This window comes from Macaca fascicularis, chromosome 16 (assembly GCF_037993035.2).
Source record: "Macaca fascicularis isolate 582-1 chromosome 16, T2T-MFA8v1.1".
NCBI classification, from domain to species: Eukaryota; Metazoa; Chordata; class Mammalia; order Primates; family Cercopithecidae; genus Macaca; species Macaca fascicularis.
This window is the reverse complement of record NC_088390.1, coordinates 11877298-11897159: the sequence shown is the minus strand read 5'-3', so window position 1 is coordinate 11897159 and position 19862 is coordinate 11877298. Positions and strand designations below refer to the sequence as shown.

At 43.7% G+C, this 19862-nt stretch overlaps 1 protein-coding gene across 2 annotated transcripts in view; it reads right to left on the bottom strand.

The window, feature by feature from the left end:
• DNAH9 (dynein axonemal heavy chain 9) overlaps positions 1-19862 on the bottom strand; it is a 374175-nt gene that overhangs the window by 150455 nt on the left and 203858 nt on the right. For both annotated transcript variants that reach the window (XM_005582917.5, XM_065532787.2), the window contains 4 exons: positions 18665-18826; positions 15106-15302; positions 5120-5282; positions 2782-2905 (listed from right to left, as the gene is read on the bottom strand). In XM_005582917.5, the coding sequence (XP_005582974.3) occupies positions 2782-2905; positions 5120-5282; positions 15106-15302; positions 18665-18826 (646 nt within the window). The remainder of the gene's footprint in view (positions 1-2781; positions 2906-5119; positions 5283-15105; positions 15303-18664; positions 18827-19862) is intronic.

Sequence of the window (19862 nt, the reverse complement as noted above, 5' to 3'; positions counted from 1 at the left end):
AGCCTTAAAATGGGGCCTAAAACTCCATGACTTTGGAGCTGGCTGATTGCATTTTTACTGAGAGGGGTTTAGAAATCCATTTGCACTTGAAAAAAAAGTTGTCTTGTAAATGAAAAATCATCAATACTTAATTGAGGAATAAAATTTCAATTGGTGAAAATGTAACAACTTTGTGTCTCAGATATTATTTTAGGAAAAGGTGACCTGGCTGGATTATAGCCAATTGAAATACAATGGTGTGAGGCTGGCAACACGCCCGACATCTCTAAAGCTGTATTCTCTCAGGTTGATTTAGAAATTAGGCTTCAGGGTAGCTTCGGGGTAGGAGGAAGTTGGATCCCTCTCTCATTATTTAGTAGAATAATAAAAGATGAGGCTATGTTGTAGATTAAATACTATTGTAGAAGGTGATGAGATGTTAGAGATTGCATTTAAGAAAGGAAAAAATGGTGGCATTGGAGGGGAAAAGGTGTAAGAGTTGGTAGGCAAACTCTCTGATATAAAGCTAACTTGAACAGGGCAGGGAGGGAAGAGAATGAGGGTGGTATTAGTGCAATGCTAGCAGCCAGCACAGTAAGGAAACCTGGGACACCCATCTCACCTGAAAGAAGCCAAAGGTTGCTCACAATGCCTGCTAGTACACGCTCTGGACTAGGGACCAGTGGCTCTTCATGAAAATGACAGCAAGATGGCATGGGGTGCAATGCCACAAAATATGAAGCAGACAATGATTCCAAAGCCAGGAACTTCCTGGAGGTTGTCAGGAACGATCCTAAAATATATTACTTACAATATATAGTAGACTATATACTACTATATCTATATATACTAGATAGACTATGGAGAAAGGTACTTGTGACTGTGGTCCTTGGACTTTATAAACTAAAGAGTATTTAATCAGAGCCAGGGAAGGGAGTGTGGAGAGAGAGACAGGCTGTTAAGATGCTGGAAGTCTGAAGGCAGAAATTTTGTTCAGGAACATTTGTACACTGACTGTTTTCTCAGTTGAGATGAAGAGGTAGTTTTTGTAGATGATGCATTTGTTTTAACAGCCAGGAAAACATATTCTTTCTTTAATATAAACACAAACATATTTATATAAATGCATAATTTATGCATTACATTGTCTCATATTCTTGGATGTATATATAATTTTTTGGTTTTTTTTTGAGACAGAATCTCGCTCAGTCACCCAGACTAGAGTGCAGTGGCCCAATCACAACTCACTGCAACCTCCACCTCCCCGGCTCAAGCAATTCTCCTGCCTCAGCCTCCCAAGTAGCTAGGATTACAGGCCTTTTGCAGTCTCAGTCCTGCACTTGGATCTGAAGAACATTGGAGATATTGCCTCTGAGCAGGACAGAGCATATCTGTAACAGTGTCCAGGAACAATATACCTTTGAGGAAAGATGCTTATTGCCAGATTAGTGGGATTTCTCCAAATATGAAAGACTTCGTTCTAGGTAGAGACAAGATAGGAAATATGAAAAGCAATGATGGGTAAGACAGATAAACCAGGTCATACCCACTCTGGGATGATGGACAGCTGAGGTTGGAGTGATGAGATTGAAAGGAGGAATAGCCAGACGAATGTTGGATCAACAGCAGGGATGTGACCAACAGGTTCCACTACCAGTTATCTGTGTCCTCTGTATCTCTGGTTGGGGGCATGAGAGTTTGTAAAGTAATTATGGTAGACCTGTCACTGCCCTGATAAGAGAGAAGGGGAGACAGACCCAATTTACATAGAGGGAGTAGGTCAGAGGATGGTATCCACCATACTGATCTCTTCTCCCTGCCTCTTCATCTCTTATTTTTAAAATCTTTTTCTTTTTTCTTTTTTTTAATTGAGATAGAGTCTCACTCTGTTGCCCAGGCTGGAGTGCAGTGGCATAATCTCAGCTCACTGCAACCTTCACCTTCCGGGTTCAAGCAATTCTCCTGCCTCAGCCTCCCAAGTAGCTGGGACTACAGGTGCCCACCACCATGCACAGCTAATTTTTGTATTTTTAGTAGAGACAGGGTTTCGCCATGTTGGCCAGGATGGTCTCAATCTCTTGACCAGGTGATCCGTCCACCTTGGCCTCTCAAAGTGCTGGGATTACAGGCGTGAGTTTTCTTTGTAGGGGATTGCTGGCGTAAGTACTGAATTCCTAATTAAAGAGGGACAACAAAATAGCAAGCATTGAGCTTTCCACTGAAGTCCTGTCTTGCACAGACAGCGTCACAGGGCACTTCACACCCCCTGTCAAGTTTTTTGGGGAACAAGGAAAACTATGTGGAGCTTCCACTTTGCTCGAATGAGATTGTAAATCACTAGTTAATTACATTGGTAACCTCATCTTGCCCTACCATGTAAATTTTATGTGTGCATGCTCTCTTCTTGTGTATCTTCCTCCCAAAGCCTGAGCTTCCTCAAGTACTACACACATTCTAGTTTCTCTTTGATTTGGATAGCTGAGAGGGAACAGCACCTTCTCTCTGCACTCAGCACGTCACCAAGCTCTTCACCCTCTCTTCTTGCCATAATCAGATCTAGTCCCACTAAGAGAGCCCCATGATTACTGCCTGTTTTGCAATGAAATAAGAATGAAAGAGACAGGACAGCAGGCCCAGCATCAAGGCTGAGAAGGGACTCGATGAACCAGTCCTTGGCTGTATCAGTTTTCTTCCTCATTCCTATGACCTTGCTCTTCCGACCCTGGACCAAATCTTCACCTTTGTATAACTCTGATTCCAGGGGGAATTTATCAGTGACACCAAGTGCAAGGAATCTCTTACCAGATGCCAGAAGATCATTGATGAGCACAAGGAACCTCTCATCAGCCACTTGGGCATCAGTCATGAGGAACACTGTGTTGAGATTCTTCACTCCGGCTTTCAGACACAGGCTGGCCAGGTCCATCTGTAGAAACAGTCAATATCAGAAATCTCTGAAAAGAAGGCCTCCTTGAAAGAGAACTTCTACCCATCCTTTAGAAATAGAACCATTTTCTTCTCTGCTTGAATGGGAATTAAAGCAAGGTGACAACGGGAAGCTGGGGGAGTGCTATCTTGCACTGGTGGGCAGGAAACTATGCCTCATTCGCAGGCTTCGGTGCCAATAAAGGTGGGCGAGAGAAACTACATATTGATGGCCTCTAATTCATACAACTGTGGTAGCTCCTGTACCTCTCTTAGGTTGATTTAGAAATTAGGCTTTAAGGTAAAGCTTCTGGAGCTCCTGCTCTGTGCAAAGAGGTTACAGCTTTCCAAAGCCCACAGGTGATCCTCTATTTATCTCTCTTACTTACGTCCTCATACAAGTGAATGACCTGTTCCTGAAGGCAAGCCATTGCTCTTGGTCTTGACTGAGAGTGATGTACTTGGGGCTACCAGCATGGGGGATGAATATATTTTATGCTAGCAGGATCTTGTGTTCTTTTTTTTTTTTTTTTTTGAGATGGATTCTCGCTCTGTCACCCAGGCTGGAGTTCAGTGGTGTGATCTCGGCTCATTGCAACCTCTGCCTCCCAGGTTCAGGGTATTCTCCTGCCTCAGCCTCCAAGTAGCTGGTTCTACAGGTGCGTGCCACCATGCCCGGCTAACTTTTCATATTTTTGTTGTAGAGACGGGGTTTCACTATGTTAGCCAGGATGGTCTCGATCTCTTGACCTTGTGATCCACTCCCCTCAGCCTCCCAAAGTGCTGGGAGTACAGGCATGAGCCACCATGCCCAGCCTCTTGTGTTCTTATGACTAGCTCCAGCAAAACACTTGTTGAAAAAAACACACTGGGGCAACACATGCACACAAGCACACACACACACACAAATGCAATCACCTGTAGGAAATTATATCCATTGAAAACTGCAGATGGATGACATTTTGGGCTAGGATGCCAAGTTCTGAACTTATCCAGCTTGATCAATCTCAGTTCCTTTGCTGTATCACCCTCCGCAGGCTCAGCCATCAGTTCCTGATGTTGCCTTTCTTTCTCTCACACTACTCACAGCTATTTCTAACAACTCCACACATTTCTTTACCACAGAGCTACCTTAGTGTCCAAATAGCTCCCCTTTAAAGATACTGATTTTCGTTTTAGGTCAATGGTTCTCACCGCATGCTCTAAGTGATCTAAGACAGTGTTTCTCAGTCCTAACGGGAATCATCTTGGGGATGCTTTGAAAAATCATGATGCCCAAGGCCATTCCCCAGACTAGTTAAACCAGAACATTGGCGGGTGGGACACAGGCATCAGTATTCTTTCTAGATGCCCAGCGATTCCCATATAGAGCAGAAGTTGAGACCCATAGTCTCAGCTCATTCTGTAAATGCGTAATTCCTATCACACTATCATGTCTCTTTTGGAAACACTAAAGAAAGACCTAATGTGAACATGATGTATGACCTTAGATTCAGCCAGTCGTCGAGAGGCTGAGCTGTGGTTTTAGGGCAGAAGTGAGCACCTCCCTCTTCTGTCACTGGCTGAGAGATTATGAGGACAAGTGGGTGGGACTGGCTCAGTGCTGGCTGGAGTTCTTCCAGGAATAGCAAGAGCAGCCTCTTGATAGAAGTTACACCGTGACTTCCTACCAAGACTGTTGTGGCCATGGATAAAAGGAAGGGGACTGGACACAATGACCTTTGAAGGTTGTATATAGTGTCTTTCTCTACTTTCCAGAGCACCCATCGTGCCTCCAAGTGCTGGCTGTCTGAAACCAGGATATGTCACTGAAGGTCCCAGAGGCCAGTGGTTACTGACCAATCTTTTAAAAATCTGAATTTCTTAGGGAACTCAAGCAGACCTTCAGAATTCCATCTATCTGCTCCCACTGTAGGTGAGCTGTGTGTTGAATTTGGTATAGATGTGCTTCTGATTTGAGCAAGAGTGGAGGCCCCACAGACGTAACTAGGACACCTGGGGTCTCCCAAAGGCAGACTTTGGAAAGGCCACTGTTCTCAGGCTGAGTCTAATGAGAAAAGTCATTCATGTCGGCAGCCCAGAATCTAAGACAAAATGGACAGATATTGAAGGGGAGGCTCCGGACAGGGGAACTGGAGAACGAGTGAAGGATGACGGAGCTGTGGCTGGTTGGAGGGAAGCTGAGCCTCCTCCCTGAAGCCGCCTGACCTTTTACCTTGAAGTCCTGGATCTGGTAGCCTTTCCGCAGTGTGATCTGGAAGACATCCATGTAGCTGATGAAAGCTGCCAGCCTTGTCAGACTCTGCTTGCCACTCCCACCTACACCAACCAGCAGAGCATTTCCCCGCGGGGACTCCAAGATGCGATTGATATGGCAGCTAAAGAGAAGGAAGCAGGCACATGTTGCTTTGATCAGACTTTCTGCAGTCAGAAGCATGTATAAAGGCTTGAGTGGGAGCAGGGGCCTTCCTTGGAGGCATGTCACAGGCTGAGCTGTGGGAAACGTTAATGAGATTGTCCCCAAACCTGGCCTCACCTTCTTGCCTGAGTTGACGGAAGCTGCCATTGCTTTGCCTTAAGCCACAGCCTCTAGTGAACCAGGGACAGCTTGGCGGAGCCCATGGAAGGGAGCAGGATTGCGGGGGCATGAGTGATGTGATTGGGAGGGGACTCAGGGTTGCTCCTGCCCTTCTCCTCCACCATACCTGACCCTGCCACACCTCCCACTTCAATTCTTTTGGGCAAGAAGAGGGGACGGAAAAAGCGAAACAGTGGAAAACATACAATTTAAAAAATTCAGGAAAGGCTGGAGGACAAAGCAGGAGCAGAAGTTGGTTCCTCTTAGGAAAGAAGAGAAGCCAAACCAAAGTCAGCAGGAGAGGAACAGGGAGCTCAGACAGAGCTCATCTGTCTCTCTCCTTCAATCCTTCCTGGGCATCGATGCCCTTGTAATGAAGGTTTGTGGGTTCTTATTATCAACAGGTAAGACACATGCATTCCTGGCTTCTGGATTCCTCCTTTCATAGCCTTACTGCTCACCGCTTTCAGTGCCCATGTTCCTCTCTCCTTGCCGCCTTCCTTGCAATGGAAGACTATTCCAGGCCTCATCCCCTTCAGAAGAAACCACTCTTCCTGCCCTCCAGCCCTTCTTCAAAGGCCACCCTTCAACAGCCTCTCCTCCAGGATCCACTTCCAATTGTTTGTCTAACCCCTCTCAGCAGTATGCATATACCTTACGCAAGGTGCTACACCCTTTATAAAAATAACCCTGATTTCCTCTTCTTTTCTCATCTTAGAAACAATGGCTCTGCATTGTACAAAATGCGTACAATACAGAAGAAAATCCACAATTCTACTATTTAGCAATAAACACTACTGACGTAAATTATAGGTCCTTCTAGACTTTTTTCTAGTGTCTGTCTGCATTTTTATAAATACATATGTTTGTATATACATTGATTATACCTGAAAAGTCAATACATTTCTGTTATGTGTATTTTAAAAATTGAGTTCATCTTGTATACTGAACATAGTGGTTTGAAAACTTTTTTTTTTCATTTAGCAATGTACTGTGATTGTTTCCCTAAACCATTAAAAATTCAGCTAAACCAGACTTTTGATGGTGGAATGGTATCGTGTAGAATACCAACATTGTGTTGGTAATAAGGATAGAATAAATTGCCTGTCTGTAACAGCCTGCTGTTGGATATGTATGTTGCTTCCAACATTTTCCAGTTATAAGCAATGCTGTATATATTTTTTAAGTTTATATCTCTAGTTATATCCTCAGGATAAGTTCTAGAAGTAAAACTGTCGAGCCAAACAGTAAGACACTCTTTAGAGATTGCCACACAGAATGACGGCACCAATATGTACTTTTCCTAGGTAGAACTGACCAAAAGGTGGATCTGCTATATTGGAGGATTTGAATATACTGGATATGTTAGTTGAATTAGAATGTGTTAAGTCAGTGAATGCAAGGCTACGTAACACAGTGATCAGCTGCTTTAGAGAAATGGATATGGAAGAAGAGACAGCAGGTATTAGTGATTTGGGGACCAAAAGAGTGTGAGAATAGGAAGTTGGGCCAGGAGCGGTGGCTCACGTCTGTAATCCCAGCACTTTGGGAGGCCGAGGTGGGAGGATCACCTGAGGTCAGGTGTTCGAGACCAGCCTGGCCAACATGGTGAAACCCCGTCTGGAGAGGGTTCAAGATTTCAGTCTGGATGCCTAAAACATTTGTGGCAATAAAAAGTTCTCTGGGGGCCAGGTGCGGTGGTTCATGCCTGTAATCCCAACACTTTGGGAAGCCAAGGTGGGTGGATCACCTGAGGTCAGGAGATCGAGACCAGCCTGGCCAACATGGTGAAACCCTGTGTCTACCAAAAATACAAAAATTAGCAGATGTGGTGGTGTGTGCTTGTAATCCCACCTACTAGGGAAGCTGAGGCAGGAGTATCTCTTGATTGAGGGAGGCGGAGGTTACAGGTTGCAGTGAGCCAAGATTGCTCCACTGCACTCCAGCCTGGGTGATAGAGAGAGACTGTATCTCAAAAAAAAAAAAAAAAAACAAACAAAACTCAGGTAAAGTTTGGCCGAATAGAGTAAGGGATATGTTTGAGATTGAATTGCACGGGCTACAATCCTCTGCTCCTGTCTGTGTTAATGATGTTATAACTAGAAATGCCATATTCAAATTAAGTACTGGTGGAGCAACATAAGACCTAGCTAGCTCCAGTTTGGAAGAAACTCTGGGTATGGGTTTTGGTGGGTGGGGTTCGACACATGAACAACATGTATATAAAGTTACAGAGCTTGTGTTGAGCCTCTGTGGTTTGAAGTTTCCTATTTCTGCAAATTTCTTGCATGTACTGATGACTTGCTCACAATGAACATAAATAAGCTAAATGTTTGTGGGTACTCATTGCTCCATGTCTCCTGTGGGGTGTGCTTGCTGCTCTGAAATCTCGCTAGCAGTGTGTGGGAGTCTGGCCCCCAACCCTTGTTGCCACTGCATCTTACATTTAATTTTAATTTTAATTGTTTTTGAGACAGAGCCTTGCTTTCTCGCCCAAGCTGTAGTGTAATGGTGCGATCTCAGTTCGCTGCAACCTCTGCCTCCCAGGTTCAAGCAATTCTCCTGCTTCAGCCTCCCGAGTAGCAGCGGAGATTACAGTTACCTGCCACCACGCCTGGCCCCCAAAGAACTTTTTATTGCTACAAATGTTTCAGACATCCAGACTGAAATATTGAACCCTCTCCAGATGGGGTTTCACCATGTTGGCCGGGCTAGTCTCCAACTCCTGACCTCAGGTAATCCATCCGCCTCGGCCTCGCAAAGTGCTGGGATTACAGGTGTGAGCACCGTGCCCAGCCTTACCTCTAATTTTTAATCTTTGCCAATTTAATGGTGGAAAAATTACTGTTTTTATTTTTATTTATTTGGTTTCTAGGGAATTGAACATTTTTAAATGTTTATGAAGCATTTTAGTATTTTTGTTTTGTAAACTTTCTGTTCACGCCTATTGCCTGCTTTTCAGTTGAAGTGTTTCTCTCAGTTTGTGAAACCCCTTTATGTATGTTTTCAGTTACCCTCCAGTTTCTCACTTTTATCTTCTGGTTTTTTTAAGGTGTTTCAGATATATAAATATTTTTAGGTCTTACAGTTGGACGTAGTTAACTACTAAATTTTATGTAGTTAAAATGTTTTGACTTAAATATTCAGGAGTTATTTATTGACCTACATTCAGTAATTTTATGATTTTACTTTTCCACTTTAATTATTTTACTGTGATACTTACACTCTGTCTTATAACAGACAGATTTATACTTCTCTTGCTTTCCTATGAAACCGTAATTTCTAGATGTCTGAAGAGTGCATATAGTCGTTTTGTTATCTCTGCAGTGATAGTACTTTGAAGGTATCTAATACATTTTTGTTAAATTTAAACAGAAAAACCCACGCCTTATACTAGCTCCACATTTGGGGTGATGCACACAATGATTCATTATGCTGGGTGCAACGGGTTATCTGCTTTGTGTCAGAATGAGATGGTGCCTGATGACGGGAGAAACCATGGTGCTAAGACACCCAGGCCCTCTCTCCTGATTCAGGAAAGGTGGGGCAGGAAAGGATTAGTGGAGGAAAGAGAGAGGCAGGCATGGAGGAGGAGTCGGAGGAGTTGGAGTCCAGCTGGGTTCTCTGGGTCACCCAACGCCCCAGCCCTATTCTGAAGGCCTGAACTCAGCTTAGCGTGGCCCATGCCATTCAATATCTCAACGGGAAATGCATCGTTAGTGATGAAGTTTCCAGAGAAGTGTGGTTAAGTCTGCAACCGTCAGCACCGGACTCCAGCTGGCGATTCATTACCAACCTCTGATGAGGGCAAAGAACTCTGCATTTAAATTACAAAATTTAAAAAGAAGATCAATATTCTAAAGGGCTCCTGGGCCAGAAAACCAAGGCAGTCTAAGTTAAGTCCATTACTGAATTTCTGAGAGATTAAAAACAAAAGCTGAAGATGCACCACCGCACAGCTGGAGGAAGCTGATTTATTGGACTAGACACGCATGTGCATTGCGCAAGCCCACACACGCGCACACACACGCACACACACCCCCCCTAGAGAATGGGTAAGATTCTCAGGGCACAAAAGAAGTACATCTGAGGGTTTGTCGTTGTTGTTGTTGTTAATGATTGCTAAGTGATTCTAAGAGAAGAAAATATATGTGGGAGTGAAAAAACAGACAGAAAAAGATGAATGGAGATTATGCCAAAAGCGGGGGAAAAGATCTGGTTTAAAGCTTGAAGAAAAAGCATAACAAGAATCTGCTGAAGCGGTGACGAAAGTCAGTAGAAAAGTGGTACTACTAAGGAAATAAGGCAATAGCACAAAGAAAAAACACTTTAATATGTACTGACTGCAAAGCACTTCGCATAGATAGCCACAACCCTACAATGCAGGCATTCTTAATAGCCTAATTCCCCAGCTGAGGATATTTAGGCTTCGGGGTTAAGCATCCTTCCCAAAGCATCCCAACCAATTTGTGGCAGAACAAGGATTTGAACTTTGGTTTGGTTTTATCTCCGGAACCTGTGTCTATAACCACTACACAGTGCTCCGTTACTGAGTTCAGCTCAGAGCTGCAGAAAGGGAGAGCAGCAAAGCTGGGGAAGGGTGTAGGGGGCTCTAACAAAAAAGATGATGAGCGCTTGAGTGGTAAAAACAAACAGCTGGATGGAGTTATAAAAATCCGTTCTCAACTTGGCTCCCTGGACCTGTGAGTTGCCGGGAAGGCACACACAGCCTCCTTCCTCCTCTGCTCTGTCCTACTCCCAATTTTTTTTTTTTTTTTGTCTGTGTGTTTTCTTGAGACAGAGTTTCACTCTTGTTGCTCAGGCTGGGGTGCAGTGGTACAATCTTGGCTCACTGCAACTTCCACCTCCCGGGTTCAAGTGATTCTCCTGCTTCAGCCTCCTGAGTAGCTGGGATTACAGGTGCCCGCCACCACGCCTGGCTAAGTGTTTTGGTATTTTGAGTAGAGATGGGATTTCACCATGTTGGCCAGGCTGTTCTCCAACTGCTGACCTCAGGTGATCCATCCACCTTGGCCTCCCAAAGAGCTGGGATTACAGGTGTGAGCCACCATGCCCAGCCTACTCCACTTTGGGTCTCAGAAGGTGGGAGCCTCCTGGAGTGCTGTGTGTGCAGTGGTGCGAGGCCATGGAGTCTTCCCACACTCTTAGGTTATCTGTGTTTCTCCTTGTACTGCCTGGTATCCTTTTTCTGATCTAAGAAGGGGAATCCTTCTGCTTTTTTGGTTGGTAGAGGCAGCAACGAGAGGTCCATGAGCCCCAAGGAAGGGAGGGAAGGGCAGAGTGAGGATAAAGTAACGGGTAGTTGATGTCTTTAAACAAACGTATGGGAAATTATACATCTAAATACACTTTATTCTTCAGAGTTGTCCCCCTCCAGGCAGTTCATTTTCCCAGTTATTTTGCCATTGCTAAATGAGGCTCAGGCTTCTCTTTGGATATTAACTTCAGAGTTTGTTTATAAGCCTATGGAAGAAAGCCAGTGTTTGTAGTCAGTACTTGTTATTTTTTTTTTCTAAAAACAATATTAGTTCGATCACCCATGTTGGAAGCCACATTGATAGAATCACTTACAATTCTTTCAAATTAAATTAGCCCTTAAAGGACAGAGACTTGCCTCGATTCCAAGACTATGACAGACATACTGATGGCTCTTAAGGAGAAAAATAAATACTCACTGGAGCTTCACAAGGTTGAACTTTTTTTTGTGGTTGTTTTTGAGATGGATTTTGCTCTTGTTGCCCAGGCTGGAGTGCAATGACACAATCTTGGCTCACTGCAACCTCCGCCTCCTGGGTTCAAGTGATTCCCTTGCCTCAGCTTCCTGAGTAGCTGAGATTACAGGTGCACACCGCCACCACATCCAGTTAATTTGTATTTTCAGTAAAGATGGGGTTTCGCCATGTTGGTCAGGCTGGCCTCAAACTCCTCACCTCAGGTGATCCGCCCGCTTTGGCCTCCCAAAGTACTGGGATTATAGGCACGAGCCACTGTGCCCGGCAGGTTGAACTTTTAATCCCTCATTTCCTGAACCCTACCAGGCACTAGGCATTGTCTAAGGTACTAAGGTTTCAGCAGTGAGCAAGACACTCTGTGTGCTCAAGAAGTTCACATCAGATTAGGGGGATACAAGAAAATATTTGAAGAAGCTTCATAGGATGATAGTAGAGAGCACAGACTCTAGAGCCAGATCGTGCTATTGCAAGTTTTACCTATTTATGAGGAGTGTGACTTTAGGCAACTTCTCTCCTCTCAGTCTCAGTTTCCTCATTGATAATATAGAGACAGTAACAAAACTTTACTTCTTCAGGGTTTTTGCGAAAACTAAATATAATGATACATGCAAAGCACTATGCACCAGGCACATGGAGAGTTCTATGTCGAGTTACAAGTCGTATTAAATGCTACCCTCTCAGGGAGGCTTTCCTGATGACCCTATTTATAATTAGGATCACCCTCAGTCCTCTCTACTCCCCTTCCCTCTCTGTTTTCCTCTGCATGATTTATTCTCATATAACATGCTAAGCAGTTTTACTGAGAGCCTGCTAGGTTCCACACACTGTCCTAGGGGTTAGGATCCTGGCACTCATCCTAAGATTGTCTAATCAATAAATATATGTTGGATGAGTGGATGATGTAAAAAGAGAGGTTAATCATTGACCAATGTCACAGGGGCATCATGTAATATAGGCGAGGACTTAGCAGTGACAACTGACTTCAGCAAGACGTGGGTCACCTCACTACAGAGGTGACGATGACAAGCATTGCTTTGTTCAAGGGCTAAGAAGTGGGCAGAGAACGAAATCAGAAATGAGAAAGTAAGACAAAGATGGGCAACATTTTGGATGAGCATCATTGTGAACAGGAGCAGAGAAATGGGGGTAGCAGATGGAAAGAAATGTAAGAGGCAAGGAATAGTTTATTATTTTTTGATAAGTGATAACACAGCATGTTTGTATGCTGATGCATATAATCCAGAAATTAATGATGGAGTATGATAAAAGAGGGGAGAGAGAAAATAGGAGAGGGAGAAGGAGAGAGAGAGAGAGAGAGGAGATAATTACAGCGAGAGGTGAAGCCACTGAGAAGGTGAGAGGAGATGGGATCCAGGGCGCAGGTGGAGGGACTAGACTTAGGCAGGGACAGGGGTGTTCATGAACCGAAGTTGTAGGGAAGGCAGGACTTGTGGGAGGGATGCAGGGATACACATAGGCTGTTAGATTTGATGATGGGAAGATGTGAGATTCTCTTCTGGTCACTTTCATTATCCCAGTGAAAAAAGAGAGGTGCTCATTAACTGGGAATAAGGCACTGGGAGTTTGAAAAGAGAAGGAAAATGTGTAACGCAGTTATCACGGAATGGTGAAAGGAGCAACATGCCTAGGGTAGAGGAGGGCAATTTCTAGCAATGTTGAGGCCTGTTTGATATTTATGGCTGCAGATCTGGAGCAAAAACAATCAACATGGTGGGAGATTTTTCTTCAACAGTTGTCTAGCTGCTTAGGGGCAGGGTGAAATGAGAAGATAGTTGGGGCTGGGCGCAGTGGCTCACACCTGTAATCCCAGAACTTTGGGAGGCTGAGGTGGGTGGATCACCTGAGGTCAGGAGTTCGAGACCAGCCTGACCAATGTGGTGAAACCCTGTCTCTACTAAAAATACAAAAATTAGCCGGGTGTGGTGGTGGGCGCCTGTAATCCCAGCTACTTCAGAGGCGGAGGCAGGAGAAGTGCTTGAACCCAGGAGGCGGAGGCTGCAGTGAGCTGAGATCGCACCACTGCACTTCAGCCTGGGTGACAGAGTGAGACTCCCTCTCAAAAAACAAAAAAAAGATAGTGAGGTTTAGCCTGAGTGAGATTTTGTGGATACAATGACAAGAAAGTTAGGGGAGCTGGCACTGGGATGATGGGGTCTATGCTGGTTAAAAAGGAAAGTAAAGAGAATCTCTTGAATCCAGGAGGCAGAGTTTGCAATGAGCTGAGATCATGCCACTGCACTCCAGCCTGGGAGACACAGAGAGACTCTGTCTCAAAAAACAATTAAATTAAATTGAATTAAATTAAGTTAAATTAAATTTTTAAAAAGGGAAAGTAAAGACATGGTAGTGGGAGAGACAACGGAGTCTGGGGAAGTAGTTGGTCCAATGAATGAAGTCGTGATGAAATTGAATGAAAGACTAGAGCAGATGAGTGGGAGAGTGGCAGGTACAGGTCAGAAAGTGGGATGTTTGAAATTGGGATTTTGAGGTGGGTTCCTATGATAGGAACATGAGAGTGAGGGCTGAGGTGGGCTAGAAGAAAAGACCATGGGAGCCAAGCAAGCCAAGGAACAGAAAGAATTATTAGCTAGATGCCAGGAGTAAGACATGGGTGAGGAGGAAGGGCGGGCAGGGACTAAGGCCATTAGCCGATGATGGGGAGTAATTGGCTGTCAGCAGATAACAGTGACAAGGAGAAAGAATGAGTATGAAATGCAGGTGACCTGTGCTCAAAAGAACTGGGGTTTGTGAAGGATAAGAGAAGAAAGGACTTAAATGTGCCATTGGGTTGGGGGACTGGGGGTAAGGAGGTTACTTACTCCTCTCTAGGTCATGGAGCACATAGAATGGGGAAGAAAAAACAGCTTTCCTCCACTCAGGGGTCAGTCAGGTATCAGTTAGAATTTGGCAGTAAAGGGAAAGTTCAGAGAAGTTGAAATGAAGCGGATGTTGCTCCTAAGACTGTGAGTACCCTGGGGGAAGGTGGAAGGATTTTGGAGGGCAGTGAGCGCTGGTGATAGGTCTCAGATTGGGAAATGTAAGAAGCAGGGTCGGGATGGTGTTGGTGTGAGGCTAGACAGTCTTGGAGGCTTGGTTATTACTTTCAGTGATTCACTAGATGGCAAAAACATCAAAGGACATTTATTTTTGAAATATGTATGCACTTGAACACAAACCCTATCTCTTTTTTTTTTTTTTTTTTTTTTTGAGATGGAGTCTAGCCTCTGTCGCCCATGCTGGAGTGCAGTGACGCGATCTTGGCTCACTGCAACCTGGGCCTCCCAGGTTCCAGCAATTCTCTTGCCTCAGCCTCCCGAGTAGCTGGGACTACAGGCGCCTGCCACCACGCCCGGCTAATTTTTTTGTATTTTTAGTAGAGACGGGGTTTCACCGTGTTAGCCAGGGTGGTCTCCATCTTCTGACCTCATGATCCACCCTCTTCCACCTCCCAAAGTGTTGGGATTACAGGCGTGAGCCATCCCGCCCGGCCTATCTCATTTTTTTAAATGACCCTTGGACTAACAGCCAGGTGGCGATGGAGTTCCTGAGCTGTTCTGGGTCTCATTTTATGACCTCAAGTCTGTCCTCGGTGTCACTGTGATCATGCCCAGGATAGCAAATGGCGGACCTGGAAATGAACCCATTCCTGCCTGAGCTCGGCACTGTGCTGCCCCCTAGCGCCGGTGGCAGGAGCTGCAGCTGCTCTGCCAGCAGCCATGTTGACCTTTAAGGCAGAAGCAGGAGCTCCTTTCCTGGTTTTACAGAAGTGACCTCAAATAGCCGAATGAAACCCCCTGTGACTGGGAAGAGGAAGCAACTGAGGAAAAGGAAGATGAGAAGCACACTTACACATGGCGCATGGCATCCTCAAAGAGAACTAGGTCCATCACTGTGTTGACTTCATTGTGGTTCTCCAGGGCCTCCACCAGAGTCTGGGTCAAAAGTTCCCAAGACTGTACAGGCATGTATTTGGGCTCCCCAATACCATTTGCAAAGTGACAATACAGGTTCGGGCTTTGGGTCTGCTCCACAGGGTCTTCAATATCCTGGTGATGAGACACAGGAATAAGGGCCCTCATTATTGACTCCTAGGGCTTGGTTCCACAGAGCAGAGACACCTGATTTGCTCTGCACATTCCCTGGAAATTAAGCATCAGTGCTACTTCCAACATGTCCTTCTCTTGAGAAGTCCTTTTAAGTGGATGTTTGACATCCATCTACCAGCTCCATGAAGCCTCAGGTCATGTTTGTTATTCCTTATGGCCTGAGGATGGGAAGTGGGAGGTGGGATGGAGCCTCCTCACAAGCACAGTAAGAGAGTGCCTCTGTGAGAAGAAGAGTAGATAGGGATGGATGGGTGGCTTTCTCTAAGTGGGGGCTCTTTCGCCAGTATCGAATGAAGAGGATCGTGGCCCAGTCGCCTCACTTTCTGCATGTACATTCCAACAGATCTAGGTCCTCAATCCACAGCAAAGCCATCCAACATCTTTTCCTGTGAGATTACACAAGTATGTTGCCAGCCCTGACTTCATAGGTTCGGTCCAGGGACTTGGTTTCTGAAGAATGCGCTACTAGCCACCCTCAGGTGACTGGTGCATTTATGGTAATCTTAACGCAGTTATGGTAGAACTCCTTACTTACAACACTTTCGGGCTGTGTGTCAAATCTCACCCATAGGAGAAATGTTACCATGTTGAATAAATATGGGCTGGTTATAGTATAGTATAACTCAATTAATTTGAAGGATAAGGAGTATATGTCTCTTCACCAGTGTATCCTCTAAATACTGAAGAGAAAACCAATATTTTAACTTTCATGTTAGTGGAGACAAAAAGTAACTACTTGCCTGTCAAAACCCAAATACCTGAGACTTCAGATAGGAGAAAAGGTTATCGAGGAGAAAAGTCTGAGAAAGAATAGGTTTTCTAAGACACAAATAGGAAGTTATGCCAGCATGAGCAGTTGTCCCCACCTGTTGTTTTTTCCTCCTAAAGTTCACACTGGAAGACCTACCTGGGAAAGAGGTAACCAGTATGTTATTTATCAGCAGGCACACGTCCCAGGGCATAAGTCACTGTAGGGTTAGCCATGTAAACCTATGGGACAAGATTCACCAAACCTAATATAGGGCAAGTGAGGAAGACAGTAACATCTATAGAGAAACCAGGGCTGCTGCCTGAGTGTAAGAAGAAAGGACTGGAAACAGTTAAAAATAAACAAGTTATTAGATTTTGAAGGTGGTTTCAAAAACTGTAGAAAACTTTTAAACTATTCTGGCTTTGCCAACCAGTAACAAAAATGCTCAGACATTTGGATAAGATGTAAATGCAGTGCAGGAGGGCTATTCTTGCTATTAGGAAAACACATGAGGACGGAGGAAATAATGTGGGAAGGCATTTACCCTGTTCGAGAATGGGCTAACGTCCTGGGAATCTGTTCTTATAGCAGTCAATTGACACCAACCATCTAGCGGAGGAGGAACTAAAGTACAGTTTTGGAAAGCCTGGTTTACAAAGACTCTTTGATGAACAAAACAAGTCTTCAATTTTATGATCAGAGCCATGCTGTGTAGAAGGCAGAGAGAAAATCAACCAACTCAGCGAATCAAAGATTCCTTAATAGTGATGCCAAATCACACAGGGCCATGAATCAGAGAAGCTTAAGCTTTGAATAGTGGAAACAGAATTGTATCGCTTCGTTGGTGGAAATCTCTTCCTTGATACCAATACCAAGATTTGGTGTGACCAAGGGTGCTTCAGGCTGGCATTTCAAATGTTGTTGGGGAAGGATAATGGCAATATTCATATATCTGGGTCTGTGATCAAAAGGCAGTGCTCTTAGTACATAGACTCACACGTGGAAACTCTATTTGAAAGTTCAAGTGTTATGACTCTGAAGTGCTAGCTCAGATCAACTTATAAAGACAATGAAGACTAATCTGCAGGGCCAGCAATGAGTACCTGAATTGGGTAACTCTACGATGCTCAGAGAAAGGCATCTAACATGAGGGTCTCAAACATCAGGCTCCAATAACAATGCTGAGAGAAGTGGGAGAATTTAGGATGGCTGGCTTAGTCAAAAGCAGACTAAAATAAGTGACTTAAAATGCTGTCTACACATTCAAAAGGCTGTCACATAGGTTGGGATGGACTGTAAATATTTTCAGAGGTAGAGTCAAGGTGTTATCAGGAAAAAAATACGAAGGTAAACCAAACAAGGTGAGTATAAGGACAACATAGCATACCTAAATACAAAATTTGAATATTTCTAATTTCCAGAGGGGACAGACAAGCAGGATGTGTGGAAAAGATGGGGCTTTGGTTAATAGAAGGCTCAGTGTTCACTGTGGAGTAATTTCGACACTAAGAAATACAATACGATCTCAGGCTGTGCTACTATATCAGTGCCTCCCAAGGCATAATCTATGGGCCATTTTTATGTAAATTATTAGTAAGTTTAATGAGAGGAAAGAGTTTTAGGGTCCAATACATTTGCAGACTGATATGTAAATTAGAGTTATTCAAGATTTCAGGACTTTAATGTCTTAAATCCACCATGAATTTCTAAGAGAGTCATATACAATACAGCATTTTCTCAACTTATTTCATGACAGACACTTTCTCAAGAAGTACCTTGTAGTAAAACTGTTTAGCAGGACATATTTTGGGAAACACAGTAACAAAACTATGGTCTTTAAGAAAAGGGAGAATGATGATCTTGCTTTTGGTCAGACCCCAGCTGGGCTGTGCGATGAAAAGTCAGGCACCACAATTTCAGAGGGGAGGACTGGTGAGAGAGCAATCAGGAGGATGTCAGAGTTCTTTAGGTTTGAAACCAATCCATGTCAGAAATGGTTAAAAGCATTGAGGCTATTTGGCCTGGAGCAGAGAAGACTCAGGGAGAGTGAGATAAATGGCATTAAAATATTTGAGGGTTTGTCATGTAGACCTGAGTAGTGGACAGAGAAATAACTTCTAGATTATTATTAGACCAAATGTTCAGTCTCTAAAATTATTTCAAATGTTCCAAGTTCCAAAATTGCTCAAAATTTCCAGTTATTAGCGGCCCCAAAATGGCAGCCTTGGGAACAATGGGATCATGCATTTTCAAGGATGCTAGAGCATCACTGGGGTAACAAATCTGAGAAATGCTACGAGGGGACTAAGTACCACGTAGGGACTTGGGTCAGATGATCTCTATGGACTTCTCAACACAGAGATTCTGGGATTAATTTGCATCTATTCTTGCCTCAGCACTTTTTACCTGGGCAAAATCATGACAGAATTTCCTTCCTCACCTAGACTCTGGCCTTTCTCCATTAAACAGCTAGATTTTATCATTTGGGTGATCATCTGTATAATTATCTTTTTTTTTTCAAATACCAAAAATTCCATAGGGCAATACTCACATCAAAAGTTTTCTTGAGCACTTCTCTCTGGATTTTATCAAAAAGATCAAAGTCCTTTTCTTCTACCATCTTATCCCGATAAACTCGATTTGATTCATGCAGATAGAGCCTTATGAGATCCCGTGTGGATTTCACACATTCCACTGAGGAGAAGAGAATGCCCTTCAAGGGAACAGACACACAAAAAATAACATTAGTAACCATCCAGAGGTACAATAGCTAGGAAAACTTTCTGGAGCATTTTATCTAACCTGGGATGATGCCCAGGGCTTGTCTTGCTAAATAGTAGATCATTCTAGTGGCGGGAATACTTGGAAAGCTGAAAGGGAGCTTGTAAAGAAAGACCCAAGGGTTGCAGTTAGACCTGACTTCAAATACTTGCACAACCACTATGTGACTTGTGACTTTGGGCAACCACTAGGCAACTGTGTGACTTCGGGCAAGGCATGTGACATCTCTGAGTCTTAGTTTTCTCACTTTTCAAAGTAAAATAAAAATACTGACTTTCTAAAGTGGTCTAAATAATTCAAATTAATATGCCTAAGGAAACAAGTATTGCTCATTTTACATACTCAATACATTGGAATTATTCTTTTGTGCTCATCATAAAAATAACAACTGCAACAGCTATAATTTATTGAAGCAAGTTATGTGGATTAGATGCTATTGAAGCCAGCATTGGACTAGATGCTTTGCCAGATGAAGCTCTTTTAATACTCATGATGATCCCCTGAAATAATTATTACTAAATCCATTTTGTATAATGTGAAGATTGGAATTCAGAAAGAAAACATGCCCCATTTCATAGAGTAAGTTGCCTTCCTTCAAACCACAAATTTTTGAAACCAGGTCTTCCTGACTATAATGCCTGGAATTCTAGCCACTACATTTTGAATCAACCACAATGAGGGAAAAAGTGGTTTCTCTGCTATATTTCAATTCCACAAGTGCCATTTTGAAAACCGATTCAGATAACAATTGACTATGTAAAATCAGAACTATAACAAAGGGCTAGAATGGATATAGCTAACCTTGGCAGGTCAGCAATCTATTTATTTACCTCTCTAGTCAGTTCCCCTTCCTATGTGCTACAGGATTGGTTTCAAATATTTATTATTCTTTTCAAATTTCTCTGTCATCTTTTTCTGTTACTATTAGCCAAAGTCCTAACCTTCTTTTCTTTTACTGAAAAGTGGAG